Source organism: Odocoileus virginianus, unplaced genomic scaffold (genome assembly GCF_023699985.2).
Source record: "Odocoileus virginianus isolate 20LAN1187 ecotype Illinois unplaced genomic scaffold, Ovbor_1.2 Unplaced_Scaffold_8, whole genome shotgun sequence".
NCBI lineage: Eukaryota > Metazoa > Chordata > Mammalia > Artiodactyla > Cervidae > Odocoileus > Odocoileus virginianus.
Genome location: NW_027224270.1, coordinates 209423 through 224216, shown reverse-complemented (window position 1 = coordinate 224216; position 14794 = coordinate 209423). Strand labels below are relative to the sequence as shown.

The window sequence follows — 14794 nt, the reverse complement described above, 5'->3', positions numbered from 1 at the left end:
AAGTCCCCTGTGCTTTACTCTGACGGCCAAATGATAATAAACCGAGTCTTATGAACTGCTATTTATCTGTAAAGCTATAAATCTAAGAAAGCAAGAGTGGGAGATAAGACTTGAAAGAGACGTACTCTGTCCTGTGGCTCTTGCACATAACTTTTGTTTTCATTTGCTACTTAATGCCACATGAGATGGTCCGCATTAGTTTCCTCCTGTGGATACTTCTGAACACTAGAGTGACGATGGCAGCATCAAAGGTTAAAAGATAAGGTGAAAATCTCTTTTATGCAAAATATATTTTTCCTATTTTTTTAAAAATTAGAACACCTGGTGCCTCGCCACAATTGTGCATGAAAGAGTGTTGCTTGAGTGGAATAAATACAGGAAAATGTCTAACATATTAAAGAGCGTGGGTGCTCAGTCATCAGGTCGTAACCAAAATCACTGCGGACGGTGACTGCAGCCATGAAATTAAAAGACGCTTACTCCTTGAAAGGAAAGTCATGACCAACTTAGACAGCATATTAAAAAGCAGAACATCACTTTGCCAGCAAAGGTCCATCTAGTCAAGGCTATGGTTTTTTCAGTGGTCATGTATGGATGTGAGAGTTGGACTATAAAGAAAGCTGAGTGCCAAAGAATTGATGCTTTTGAACTGTGGTGTTGGAGAAGACTCTTGAGAGTCCCTTGGACTGCAAGGAGATCCAACCAGTCCATCCTAAAGAAGATCAGTCCTGGGTGTTCACTGGAAGGACTGATGCTGAAGCTGAAACTCCAAAAGTTTGGCCACCTGATGCGAAGAGCTGACTCATTTGAAGAGACCCTGATGCTCCGAAAGATTGAGGGCGGGAGGAGAAGGGGACGACAGAGGATGAGGTGGGTGGATGGCATCACCAACTCAATGGACATGAGTTTGAGTAAACTCGGGGAGCTGATGATGAACACGAAGGCCTGACATGCTGCGATTCTTGTGGTCGCAGAGTCGGACACGACTGAGCAACTGAACTGAACTGAACTCTGCGACCCCATAGACTTCACCCACCAGGCTCCTCTGTCCATGGGATTTCCCAGGCAAGAATACTGGAGTGGGTTGCCATTTCCTTCTCCAGGGGATCTTCCTGACCCAGGGATCAAACCTGTGTCTCCTGCTTGGCAGGTGGATTCTTTACCACTGAGCCACCAGGAAAGCCACATATTAAAAAGGAACTATAGCAAATATATCCAAAATGTGAATGAACATTAAACTAATCTAAGGTTGGGAAGCACTTTTTTTTTTTTTAAATATATGAGTAGGTCACATTGTTTTAGCTAAACTTTTAAAGAATAAGAAATATATTAAGATATTATGTTGTAGAAATTTGGCAAGATGGGGGGAAAGCATGTAATTAGTTTGTACTGAATATTGTTTCAACCATCATTCAATAAAATATTATAAAGCTCTATACTGTGAGTGAGGCATGGCTAGAATAAAAAGCTTGATAACTTAGTTTTATAGGTAATGAAGGAAAAAAATACTTTATATTTTTATATATAAATGGGATAAGAATATTTTTTTATCTTGCTTAGCTATAACTGCTATTACTAGGAGTAGTGAATATTCTATACATTACCATGATGTGTCAAGCTCAAATTTCAAATGGACTTTAATTTTCTAATTAAAACGTTCTTAAAAATATGAACACATATAAACTGATACATTTTAAAAAATACATATATAATAATCCCTATTATAAAAATGTTTCACTGTAAAAGAATTATATTTATAGTTTTCTTCAAATAATGCTACAAAGTACATAAAACACTGTAAGTACTTATATGTAGTACAGAAAGTCTACAATTCAAATTTATTCCTTTCCTCCCTATATCACTGTTAATACACACAGATTCACATGCACACATAAAGTTAAATTATCTACTTACCTTTCTATTGATAAATAGTAATTTACATGGTATACATATATCTGGAGAAGGCAATGGCAACCCACTCCAGTGCTCTTGCCTGGAAAATCCCATGGATGGAGGAGCCTGGTGGGCTGCAGTCCATGGGATCGCAAAGAGTCGGACACGACTGAGCGACTTCACTTTCACTTTTCACTTTCATGCATTGGAGAAGGAAATGGCAGCCCACTCCAGTGTTCTTGCCTGGAGGATCCCAGGGACGGGGGAGCCTGGTGGGCTGCCATCTATGGGGTCACACAGAGTCAGACACGACTGAAGCGACTTAGCAGCAGCAGCAGCAGCAACAAACTAGAAGGAATCAGTCTAACACAGAAAATTTCTGACAGTTGTGAGGGATTTTCAAGGAAAAAACAGGAGTGGAGGGGGTAGAAAGAGAGTTGTACAGAACGTGTTTCTCAACAGTGGATTTCACTTGAGCAGCGTGGAGGGTTCCCAGAGACTGACGTGATGATGAGGACAATGGCGACAGAACAGGAGAAGGCAAACCAAGCAGGCAGGGGCAGCAGCTCCACAGCTAAGGGGAGCACATCCAGGACACTACTAGCTACGGGACGCATTTCTGCGGATCACATACCACAGCGGAAGGAAACTCTTCCTTAAAATTTCAAATCCTTAGGTCCGTTCTACAAACACAGGTGATGGGAGAGGTTAGGAAAGAAGAGAAGGAGGGAAAACAAAACTGAGAGCCTGGAGGTAAGAAGAAAGACAGCAAAGCATGTGGGAGGGTAATAAACGCACTGATTAACGCTTCAATAATGACTACAGCTCAACTGCTGGCAGCGAAGAACAAGGTGTCACAGTGCCGAGTTCTGTATTTCCACGTCTTCCAACAGCAGTGATGCTCGACTTTACTCGTCAGTGGAAAAGTAACTAGAGCAGGCCACAAATAACATCTTCTGTTTCCTCTCATAGATAAACAGTTTCTTGCCACATCAGTAAACAAAGCATTCGCCAAGGCATCGCGCCATCAGCCCCCGCAGCTGCTTCAACTGCTCACCCTGAGAGGATTCAGGATGGAGAAGAAAATGGACACTGGCCCTCAATACTTAAGGAGAACATCAAAGAGACGATTTTAGTGAGCCAGACTTCTGCATCTTCCCACACGCAGAAAAGTACTACATTCCTTAACTTGAGATGTCTGGTTTACTTCAATCAGCAGTGATCTAATGATGTTCCAACTACCTGGCTGTTTGCAAATTCGTATCTGTTATGACTCCTCCCTCACCTCTTTGGCGCAATCTCTTGAGACCTATCTGAGAGGCTGTCTCTGGGCTTAAGTCTTCAACAAGCCCATCAATAAAACATAATTCCCAAGCTGTAGGTCATGTGTTGTTGTTGTTTTTTTTTTCAATTGACACTTAGTCTCCAATACCTAGAGTACAGAATGTCTCTTTATATAGTAAATATTTTTCATCATATGCTACCTGGTAAACATCATATTTCCTAGAATTTAACCTTTGTCTCTCCACTTGCTTATTGACAGGTTATTTACTGTCATTCTACGAGTTGTGGTACTATTAGTTTTTATTATTCTACAAACATAAGCCTACTAATACTTTAAAAGAATCTTAGGAGATCAATTGAGTCAATGCTCTTAAAATATTAAACAGAGTAGAAACCCAATGTAGGAGTACTATGAGAACAGAACCGAAAATTACATGATAGGTTATGCAGAAAGCAGAAAATTCAATGGAGAGATTAGAAAAGTATTAGAAAGTATTTTATTTGCATATGTTTATAGCAATATTCTCTGTCATGGTAAAAATAACTCTCCTCAAGCTACATCTTGGGCATCAAACGCTACAAAAGTAAAGAGAACAATTTCTCCCCAAGTCCCTTAATAATACTAAAGAGAAACATTTTCTTAAAAAAGCTATTACTAACTAGGTAAGACTAGTAGATAGGTCCAGGTGTCGAATAAAAAAATCACTTCTCTTATATCAAGTTACAAAGCATAATACAGTCTGTATTCAAAGGAATATGATCAATGAAAGCGCCCTTTCATTTAAAAACACTTTTCAAATAAAGTGATCTTAAAAAATGTATTATTAGAAGCAATAAATAGACTTCAAGTTTTATACAGGAATAATCAAATGAGAATAGAGTTTATAAAACATTTTAATCAGTGTCAGCTCACTTGGTGCCCAGATTTCCACAAATAAAACGTGAAATTCTTTTACCAAAAGAATTTCTGGTCAATGTAGCATTACATATCAACTTTAAATAATCCACCTAACAATACATCAGATTATGCTGATTATTGTATCAATGAATTAAATGACTACTTTAACAATTAAAATTAAAAAGTTTCTCTTCAATTACCATAGACAAAGCATCTAATGTTGCCTGTAGGCCTGCCAAGGCTGGTCATGATTTAACAAGGTAAAGAGATTTCTCCAAGTAAACAGAGATCAATTCTGGCTAAAAGTCCCTCAGAGTGGAGACAGCTGTGGGCCAGTGAAGGGGGGAAAGGAGAGGCAATGTGATGAAGTAATATATGATGTTATGAAATAGTATTATGATGAGTAGCCTATAAAAATTCTATAGTACAGCTATAAAGCTATCTTGAAAGAATAGATGCAGTATCAGTTTCACATCTCATTTAAGAAGAGCTTTTCATTACATTAAAATTAAAGCAGAGTTTCTCAATATCTCTCAATATGTATACATATATATAATAACTAAGAGACTTCCATAATAATTAAAAGCCTATCTATGATAAATCTTTCAAAATGTTCTGAAAGAAATAATATCTTAATTATAGTTCAAGTAAAACCAAACCTATCCAGTTTCCAAATCACTCTTCACTGAAACTCTCAAATTATAGTAAAATAGGCTCTCAAGTTACCTTCATCTCCTGTCCAAAGGCAAAGATATAAAAGGCAAGTATTGAGGTTTTGCTAACCGGAGTGACCGACAAAAATAACAGTTCTTCCAAATGACAGTCTATATAGATGCCAAAGTAAATTACAAATTAAAAACTTGAACTAACAAGCATGTAACAGGTCTCAAAGCAAGGCTCTTAAAGGAGGCACTGAGGTAGAAGGCATAAGATTCTTGATATCAGAAGAGAAAAAGAGTGTAAATTTGGGCAAACCACTTAACTACTCTGGCTGTTAGGTTTCCATATCAGCACACAGGAGAACACCACACTAGACAAAAATTTTCATCTCGAAAATTTTGTGACCATTGCTTAACTCCCCAGTCATCTGCACTGCACTGATCACTAAGGATGCTCTCACCGAAGAGTTCCACTGTATCAGCCTGGCAACCAGAGTTACTCCCCTTGGGGAACTCAGTCACACCCTGCCTGAGGTGCCCTCAGAACTTGTCCCCAGACAGGAAGGGGGAAGAACTACGGAGAGAGATGACGCCAGAACACTTCTCGGTTAATAACAGCTCATTGAGGCAGTAACCATGTATTATTTCTCATAGACTTCTGTAAATAAACTCAATCAAATAACATTCTTAGAAGGAACAATGAAAGTGATTATTTGTCCCTGTAGGAACAGTCAGATGTTTATTCAAATCAGCAGGCAGTAAGATTCAAGAAAAAGATAATATTCACAATATTCACTCTCAACCTCCAGGCTGTGTGCCAAGTATCTTTGGGACTTCTTATGCAAAGCAACCATGAAATTTGGAGTGATTTTGTGAGGAATAGCTGCAGGGAAATTACAATGCTAGAGAAGATTGTCTCTCGAAAAAAAATTCTAAACTGTTGATAACTCCATAATCTAAATGAAACACTGCAAATGTCAATAAGTCCTTCATAAAAGGAATGCATTTATAAATAAACAAATACCTTAGGCTTTTGCAGATGTTGATCTGCTGGAGAGAATGAAGGATACACAGTTTCTACTCCCATCGCAGTACAGAATTTAAGCATTAAAACAGTTTCTAAATGATTTATTCTAGCAATTGGGTTCTTACAGAAGACAAATCATTTTAGAAGTATTCACTGCCTGGGAAACTCGTTTGTCACACTGTTTTTCTTGGATGCTTGCATATTAAGAATATTTATTAAAGGAAAGACAATGAAAGTGAAAGTCGCTCAGTTGTGTCCAACTCTTTGCGACCCCATGGACTATACAGTCCATGGAATTCTCCAGGCCAGATTACTGGAGTGGGTAGCCTTTCCCTTCTCCAGGGGATCTTCCTAACCCAGGGATCAAACCCAGGTCTTCCATATTGCAGGCGGATTCTTTATCAGCTGAGCCACCAGGAAGGCCCAAGGATACTGGAGTGGGCAGCCTGTCCCTTCTCCAGGGGATCTTTCCAACCCAGGGATCAAACCCAGGTCTCCCGCATTGCAGGTGGATTCTTTTCCAGCTGAGCCACAAGGGAAACCCCCCAAAAAAGAAAGACAACCCCCTTGCTAAGTTAAGCATTTTCACATTTTGAAATAATGAAATAGGAAACTAAATGCACAAAAGGAACTCTTGAATGATTAAGATTTTGTCTTAAAATAACAATGCTAAAGAAATTCATGGTATAACAGAATGGAGTGCAATGAAACCTAGGTTGTAAAACTCCCTATCATACTGCCTGCTTTCCTGACTCTGTATCTTCTTAAATAAGATGACTTCTTCTCTAGGGAGACAAATCCCAAGCATCAGGCTATAATCAGCTCCCTTCCTGTTCAATATCTAAACATAATTCGTGTCCCATGGGGCTTTTCTCAAATGTAGGAACAAATATGTATTATTCTTCCTTTTATAAAGTATCCAGAAGTGCCAGATGCACACAAAGCAGTTTCCTTTGAGGACCTCACTGACTCAATTTAAGGACTGATAGATTTTGCTCAGTAAGCAACCGTACATTTCAGTAATTTTAAAAAGTACACTATTATGAATTAAATTATCAAGACATCTTACCTGAAATTCTGCTATTAAAATAATTAAGGGACATAATAATAGGACCATACATTTATCCCCTTTGCTTAAACTAATACATTATAAAACATATACATTATAATGTACAGAATATGTGGAGAATGAAAGTATTACTTCATTAGAGGTCCCTATCTCTAGTAATCAAAGCAGTTTACCAACTTCAGCCTCACCCTCACTAACTCCTAAGCTCATTATTATATTTAACACACTGTTTTGATCAGGCCAAAACCATCCCTTTGTCATTAGCTGGGTAAGTGGCACGTGCCTCTCCCAGCGACTTCCTTCTCTCTCTTCCTCTTCCCTCTCTGCCTCCCATTTCCCTTCTCTCCTCCCTCTCTCTCCCATGTCACAGTGAGAACTTATAAACATTAAATACTATTATTTGGGTTTTACTAATACTGACAAGGGCATGTGGGCAGTTCCCATCTTTTGGTTGTTGTGAATAGTGCTGTAATGAACATTCATACATACATACTTGAGTATCTGTTTTCAACTCTTTCGGGGATTTATCTAGGAGTGGAATTGCTGGGTCATGTGGCAGACCCAACCAGTCCATCCTAAAGGAGATCAGTCCTGAATGTTCACTGGAAAGACTGATGCTGAAGCTGAAACTCCAATACTTTGGCCACCTGATGTGAAGAACTGACTCACTGGAAAAGACCCTGATGCTGGGAAAGATTGAAGGTGGGAGGAGAAGGGGACGACAGAGGATGAGATGGTTGGATGGCATCACCGACTCAATGGACATGAGTTTGAGTAAACTTGGGGATGGACAGGGAGGCCTGGCGTGCTGTGGTCCATGGGGTCACAAACAGTCAGACACAACTGAGCGACTGGACTGACTGAACTGATGGCAACTCTATATTTAACTTTCAGAGGAACCGCCAAACTGGCTGACCATTTTACATTCCCACCAACAATGTATGAAGCTTCTAAATGTTTCACATCCTCGCCAACACTCATTGTTTCTGTTTTCCTGATTATAAACATCCAGTGACTGTAAACTGCTGCTTGCCTTCATTTTCTTAAGGATACTCTCATTGAAGACAGAAGTCAAAGTTGAGGCTTTTTTTTTTTTCTTCTCTTCCAGCACTTTGTGTTCTGGTCTCCACTGTTTCTGGTATGAAGTCAGCTAGAATTCACGTCATTATTCTCCTATACATAATGCTTCCTTTTTTCTGATTGTGTTCTAATCAACTAGGATATAGGTACATGTAAATTTTTCTTTTAACTATTCTTCTTGAGGTCTGTTAAATTTCCTGGACTTCTGAATTGAAAGTGTTGGAAAATACTTAACCACTGTCTGTTCAAATATGTTTCTACTCCCATCTCTCTCTCTCCCCTTTCTTAAATTCTAATTTTTATACATGTATGTTAGTCCTTTTGATATTACCCCATGATCTCAAATACTTGGTTGTATACTTTTATCTTTTTGCTTCATTCTAAATACTCTCTATCACCTGTCTTCACAGCTCACTGCAATTTTCCTGTGTCCAGTCTACCCAGAAGTCCAGCTAATGAATTTCTCAGTTCTGATAAATTTTTCATTCCAGAATTTCCATTTTTATAGCATCCACATTGCTGCTGAACTGCTCCATACACACTGTATATCTTTTCACACACATTGTATATCTTTTGTATACACACTGTATATCTTTTCACACACATTGTATATCTTTTGTTAGACCCCTAAGCATTTTCATAAGCTATAGTAAAGACACCAATAATTCCAATACCAGGGCCATCTCTAAGCCTGCTTATTTTCTGAGCTGTGGGTCACATGTCTAACTTTTCAGTGGCCATACACTCTTTCTTTAACAGATGGCTTCTATTAAAAAAAAAAAAAGTAGAATCTGAATTCTATATATTTAACTCAAGAAAGAGGCACACATACTCCTTTTTTCTTTCAGGATGCTAGAATTGGGGCTGTAATTAATAAGCTGGGCTTGTCCTCTGCTACTCCTTTGGTTTGAATTAATTCATCACCAGCTTCAAATATTTTGGGCTAGATGAAGTTTTTCCTCAGCTCCAGGTGGAATATGAACCGTGGCAGGATTCTAGCAGGCTCTTTAAGGGGGGTGCGGGGGGCAGAAGGCAGGCTCTGGGGAGCTCTCTTTCCTCCCCAGGCTCACCTGCTCCTTTATATCTAAGAGAACCTTCTACCTTCTTCTCCAGCCTTCAGGAGGCCACTGCTCCGAGCTCTGTGAAGACCCACAATGCCCTGCAGAGAATCCATCTGAGAGAGGGCTCCTCCGTTCTTTCATCAGTAAAAACCCAGAGGGCTCAGTCCTCCTGCCCCTAACCTCAAACAGCCACCCCCCCCCCAGACAATACTGCACCCCTTTTCACATGTGAGGAGGATGCCACTCGGAATATCCTTCTCAAGCGCCCATCTCTGGTTCCCTGCTGAACTCGGCGAAGACGTGAGCAGAACAGAAGCTCCTCACTCTGCGGGGAGGGCTCCCCCAGATTCTAATCTGGCCCGCCAGCCTACACACTGCTATCACCAGTGTGCTTAAAGCTTGTTCAGTTGATTTCTCCTTACTCCTTTCAGTGGACTTTCTCACTGTCACCAGCTCCACCAAGGGTGGAGGAAATCATAGGCCTTTTTCTTTTCCTAAGAAATCTTGTCACTTTCTGGACTTTGGTTCATTTAGGTTTCTTTCTGTCCTCAGGTCTCTGATGAGTCTTTTTTTAACTTTTATTTTGTACCTTATTCTCTGATAAGTAACCTACTAGTCATCATTTTATTTATCTTTATTCACAAACCAAGAAAACAAAATGACATACTTTAAGGGTCTTCAGTATGACAAAGAAGTCACTAATTTATCAAAAGTCACAGACTTGAATTTTAACTATTTTCTAAAGCAGTCAATTATCACCAAAGACCTTTAAAGACTATATTTCTCAGAAAATTATTCAAAGAGTTAACATCCAACTTCTCAAAGATTTTGATTGCTATTCTGTTTTGGTTTTCTTTTGTTGACTGCTTTGGGCAGTGAGGGAGATGAAGTTTATTGGTCTTGTATTTGCTGCAGACCTCACAAGGATACTATAAAGACTTCTATGCAACATACTTCATTTCTGTAAACTCGGTTTTAAGTTTCCAACTTTATCTGAGAAGCATCATGAGTGGAAACATACTGTTTGCTAGTCTCATACCACACATGTATCAATAATCCCCTTATCTGTTCAGAGCTCCTTTTGTAACTGGAACTAAGAACATTTCAAGTTTCAAGGCCTCAGTCAAGACTTTACTAGAATGAAATCAGAAACAGCAGGACTCAAAAGAAAATCCTCAGTTAAAAAAGAGAAAATGATACATTTTAAAGAAAGGAATGTGGTATGTATAATGTTACACTTCCATTATCAGCAAATAAAATCCAACTGGGAAACCTGTTTCAGAAAGCAGTAAACTAGGCTCTAAGCATCTGTCTCACCTCAGCCCCCTGAGAAAACACCACACTACCGCACTGTGGTACCACCCGCCTGAAACTGAAGTCGATACGATGAAAGGGACAGCTGAGAGACGAAGGCTAGTGCTTAATGACACGGCTCTGAACTTCTGGACAGATCCAGAAATCTGAGGGGACAAACTCTCTTTTTTGCTTTAACTCATCTGCCATAGTTGACTGCTATTATGGAATGAATACAGTAGGCTTTCTTAGAATATCCATGAGTAATTAAAGATTACTAATAATTACAACTACCACAACTGTCACTAACAAAATAGTGCACTAATATTTTTAACGTTTTAGACATATGTTAACTTCTAACAGGAAAATGAATGTTTTAATATTGAAACACATTAACATAAATGTAAAAATTTTTTGTAAAATAAACATTTACTGTGTTGTGGTGATCCTTCTTACTGATTCCCATTATTTGAACAGTTTCAGGACATTACACACAAAATAACTGCCCAGCGTGTTGGTGAAAACCCCAGTGTAGATGGTTATTAATAGACATTATACTGCAAGAGGTTTAGTAATTGCACAGATTTTAGAGCTGCTCAGTTAAACAAATTTAAGCAGATTTCTTAAATGCAACATGTCTCAGAGCCTCAGTAATGTACTTTTTTGGGAGGAAATATTATTCCACAAAATTCACCTCAAGAAATGATGTCATGAGGATTTCAGTAAAAGCAGTAGGCAAGAAAACATTCTCCTCCACTTTACATCACTCACGGCTTTTTCCTGGACATTATCCTCACATATAACAGGTCCAAATTAACGAATTCCAGTTGTCTCTTTCTGGCCACAAACACCTATCCCACTGGTGTGCTTTTAACTAGTTCCACTAAAACCATTTTTCAACTTCACTGAAGCCCTACGGCTTTGAGTCTCCTGATTTCCTCCACTCCATCTCCATCTCCTTTCTTCTTTCCTGACTGAGACGGCATGACACAGTACTCCACCGGGCTCCTGCCACATCCTAACCCCCTGCTCTCCTGTCTTTTAGTCGTCCCCACACGGCAAACCCCAACCGTGGACGGATCTAACTTTCTGCTCTCTCTGAGCGAACATCTGGCAACCCACCACTGCTGAGAGAATCACAGGATTATCACTTCAAATGGGCCCTAAATATCTGACATATGATGACATCTCACTGGTCAACACACTTCTTAACTCTCCCACTTCCACTGTCAACCCTTTCCTACTTTCTGTGTCTAAAACCACCCTGATCCACCCTCCCCTGCGTCTTTAGGAAGAAACGACAAGGCAGAAACCCCTTCAGTGTCCCTTTTCACACCCACAAACGTATTCCTTTCCCTCCATTCTAATCCCGCCCCATGTGGACACATGGAGCTGTCTCTCCCCCACCAAGGATGACCACTCTGCTTGTACTTCCTGCCTTTCTGCCCTCGCAAGGACTTTACACCTTTAAAAAACCTAACAGACCTCTCTGTGATGTACTGCCCCACCGACTTTCATATCTAAGTTGCTCTCATAGGGAAACAAGAAGACTTAGGAGGAGAGAAAGGAGGAAAAAGAGAGAAATGAAGAGAGGAGAGGATGAGCCTTCCCCTTAACCACACACTCTGCTCCAGCTACTGCACGCTCTTCACAAAAGAAAAAAATCACTAAAAGAGTTATCTGTGTCAGCCAGGAATCTCAGGACCAAGTGTCTATCCCTAAGTAACAGGTATTAAATTAATAAAGCACTAATGATATTTACTGGTACTTTCATAAATTCATTCACTGTTTCACCACTAAGCAACAGGCACAGCGGAATCAATAAGAAAAAAGACACTAAACTACTAGCCTAGAATACTTAATGTGCAGCTCCAAATATCATACTTGTAAATCAGGAAGAACTCTGATTAGGTATCACCATACAAGCCACAATTTCTCATTTGAAAAATAAGAGTGAGTATTCACCAAATAACTGTACCAATGGTCTCACAAAGTTATTAAAGTACATAATGGTATATATGAACACAATGTACATATGGTACAATAATTCTAAATAATTAAAATTATATTTTTATTAAGCAAAATTATTACATTGGAGAAAAAGTTTAGAGATATGAGAATCTGAACATTCCCTAAATCCCCTTATTCCTACTGAGTTCTCCATGGATTTTATAACTAGCATTGTTTATCTGTCTTTATAGAGGATACCTTAATTTATACCTATTGGAAATGCTCTTAGACAAGATTATGACAAAGAAAGTGTAGTCCAGAAATACTAGCAGCTTGAGGAAAAAACTCTATAGCGTTGAATACAGAGTTGACTAAGCCCTCAAAACAAAGCCTCTCCAGGAAGGTTTCCTGTAGTTATCTCATTCAGAGCAAAACGTCATGAAGATTCTAATAAAAGGACCTGAAAAGTTACGAATGGTGTTTACATTTTTATTCCTGATGAATTTTTCATCCCACAACATTCTTTTGGCTCTGATTGTATTCAATCTCAGTATACAAGTAGAGGCAAAAAGTGACTGGTTCAATTGGAAGTGGCGGCCCTAAAAATTGAGAGGCTGTATTTTATTAAAATAATGGCCAAAGTGAATGTCAACTGTCTTGAGTAAACTTCTCTAGGTTTGCATGACCTACATATCTTGAAAAGCACAGCTGTTAAAGGCACCTTGATTTTCTTCACTATCTTCATTTCTTAGTCAAACTGGCATTCCTATTTCAAGATATATATTTGAAATATTTTCTCCTTGCCAAGCATTAACTTCCTACCTTATAAGTAGCTTCAACGTGTTTCATCTGAGATTCAAAATAGTTTATAGAGAAGAAAATTTTCCTATAAAAGGGGAGGAAAGCTGATACAAATATATATAAAGTCTGGTAGTACTTAGATAAATTCACAACTTCTCAGGACGGGTAAGGAAAAGAGGAAGTGGTTTACAGTCTATCTAGGTCTAATTTAACATGAATAGATATGCTCAAAGGCACATGGCAAGCTCAGCGGAAAGAGATATATATATATATGTATATATATATGTGTGTGTTTGTGTGTGTGTGTGTGTGTGTGTGTGTGTGTGTATTCAAGAGAACTAGAATAATACTGTATAGGTGTGTTTGATTCTAATCATACTTTCATGGCCTTAGACACAGCAAAAATTTTTCCAGAGCCTCAAAATGCCATTTAGCCATATTCAAATAAGCTTCTCAGAATACAAAATTTACCCCTCAGAAAGCATTTTAAACTCGCTTAATTCATGATAAGCTCACAATTCACATTTAAAATTCAAAGAGCATAAAGAACTTTATCTCTAACAGATATGAAGCTGAAAGAAGACAGGTATTGCTTTTTCTAATCTTCAATATAGGACTAAAATATCAATGATTTCCTTGGCCATAGAAGTAACTGAAATTGCACAATTAATTTGCATTATTTATAATTCAGAATACTTTTGCATAGCTATACTTTATTCCAATCAAAAACCCAATTTTTATCAGTGCTACTCAATAATATCTATAGAACTGACTGACAGAAACATAATATTTTCATTTGAAATAATACCAAGAGAAATAACTCAATAAAGGATAAATCTTAATTAAACAATAATCCTCTTTATCAAAGGATAAAGAAAAAAGATCTCACTAAAAAGTTTTTTTTTAATTCTAAAAAGGAGTTTGGAATTTTCCTCTCATTAAAAAATAAAATACAAACAATGAAATAGCCCACCGGCAGCAATATGAAAGCATTATGAAAAGTACCCTAGCCTATGTTCTTTTTGCTTCAGGTGATAAAATAAAACAGATGAGTTAATGGAGGAAAATTATATAAGGGCAGCAGATAATTAGGAAGTACTGTATCAATGGATGACAGATCAATGACACCCACAATGATCAACCTCAACACTGGGACAGTGGTACAACTAAAACACTCTCACTTTCCACAGATCACTACACTGCGTTTCCTCCCTCTGAAACAGCCACCTAAAAGTGTAGATAGAAAAAGGAAAACAGATCAACCACATGCCTGTCTCCCCATGTGCCTTGTTACCTACCTGCCCCACACGTCACTGAACTTTCCCTTGCCCCCCGTCCGACCTCAGCGCTGCCAGACCTCTGGGCACTGTGACCCTCCCTTCTGACGACACCCCTCTCCTCCCTAGGTCCAGGAACACCACCGTCTCTTGGTTTTCCTCAGTCTGTCTGGTTCACCTCATCCTCGCGTGCATGCATGTGTGTGTGTCTGTGAGTGCGTGCTCAGTCACGTCTGACTCCCTGAGACCCCACGGGCTGTAGCCTGCCAGGTTACTCTGTCTAGTTGATGCACCTCATTCGTGTGTGTGTGTGTGTGTCTGACATGTGCTCAGTCACGTCTGACTCCCTGTGACCCATGGACTGTAGGCCACCAGGCTCCTCGGTTCATGCAGGTTCTCAAGCATGTACACTGGAGTGGCTCGCCATTCCCTACACAGCGGATCCTTCCAGCCCTCTCCAATGTGTCTCCTGCATGGCAGGCAGATTCTTCCCCAATGCGCC

General features: G+C 39.1%; 1 protein-coding gene across 1 annotated transcript in view; it reads right to left on the bottom strand.

Annotated features, from left to right (window-relative positions):
• Positions 1-14794, bottom strand: part of FER (FER tyrosine kinase) — a 418591-nt gene that overhangs the window by 235713 nt on the left and 168084 nt on the right. The window contains exon 18 of the mRNA XM_070462680.1: positions 2398-2512. Within this exon, the coding sequence (XP_070318781.1) occupies positions 2398-2512 (115 nt within the window). The remainder of the gene's footprint in view (positions 1-2397; positions 2513-14794) is intronic.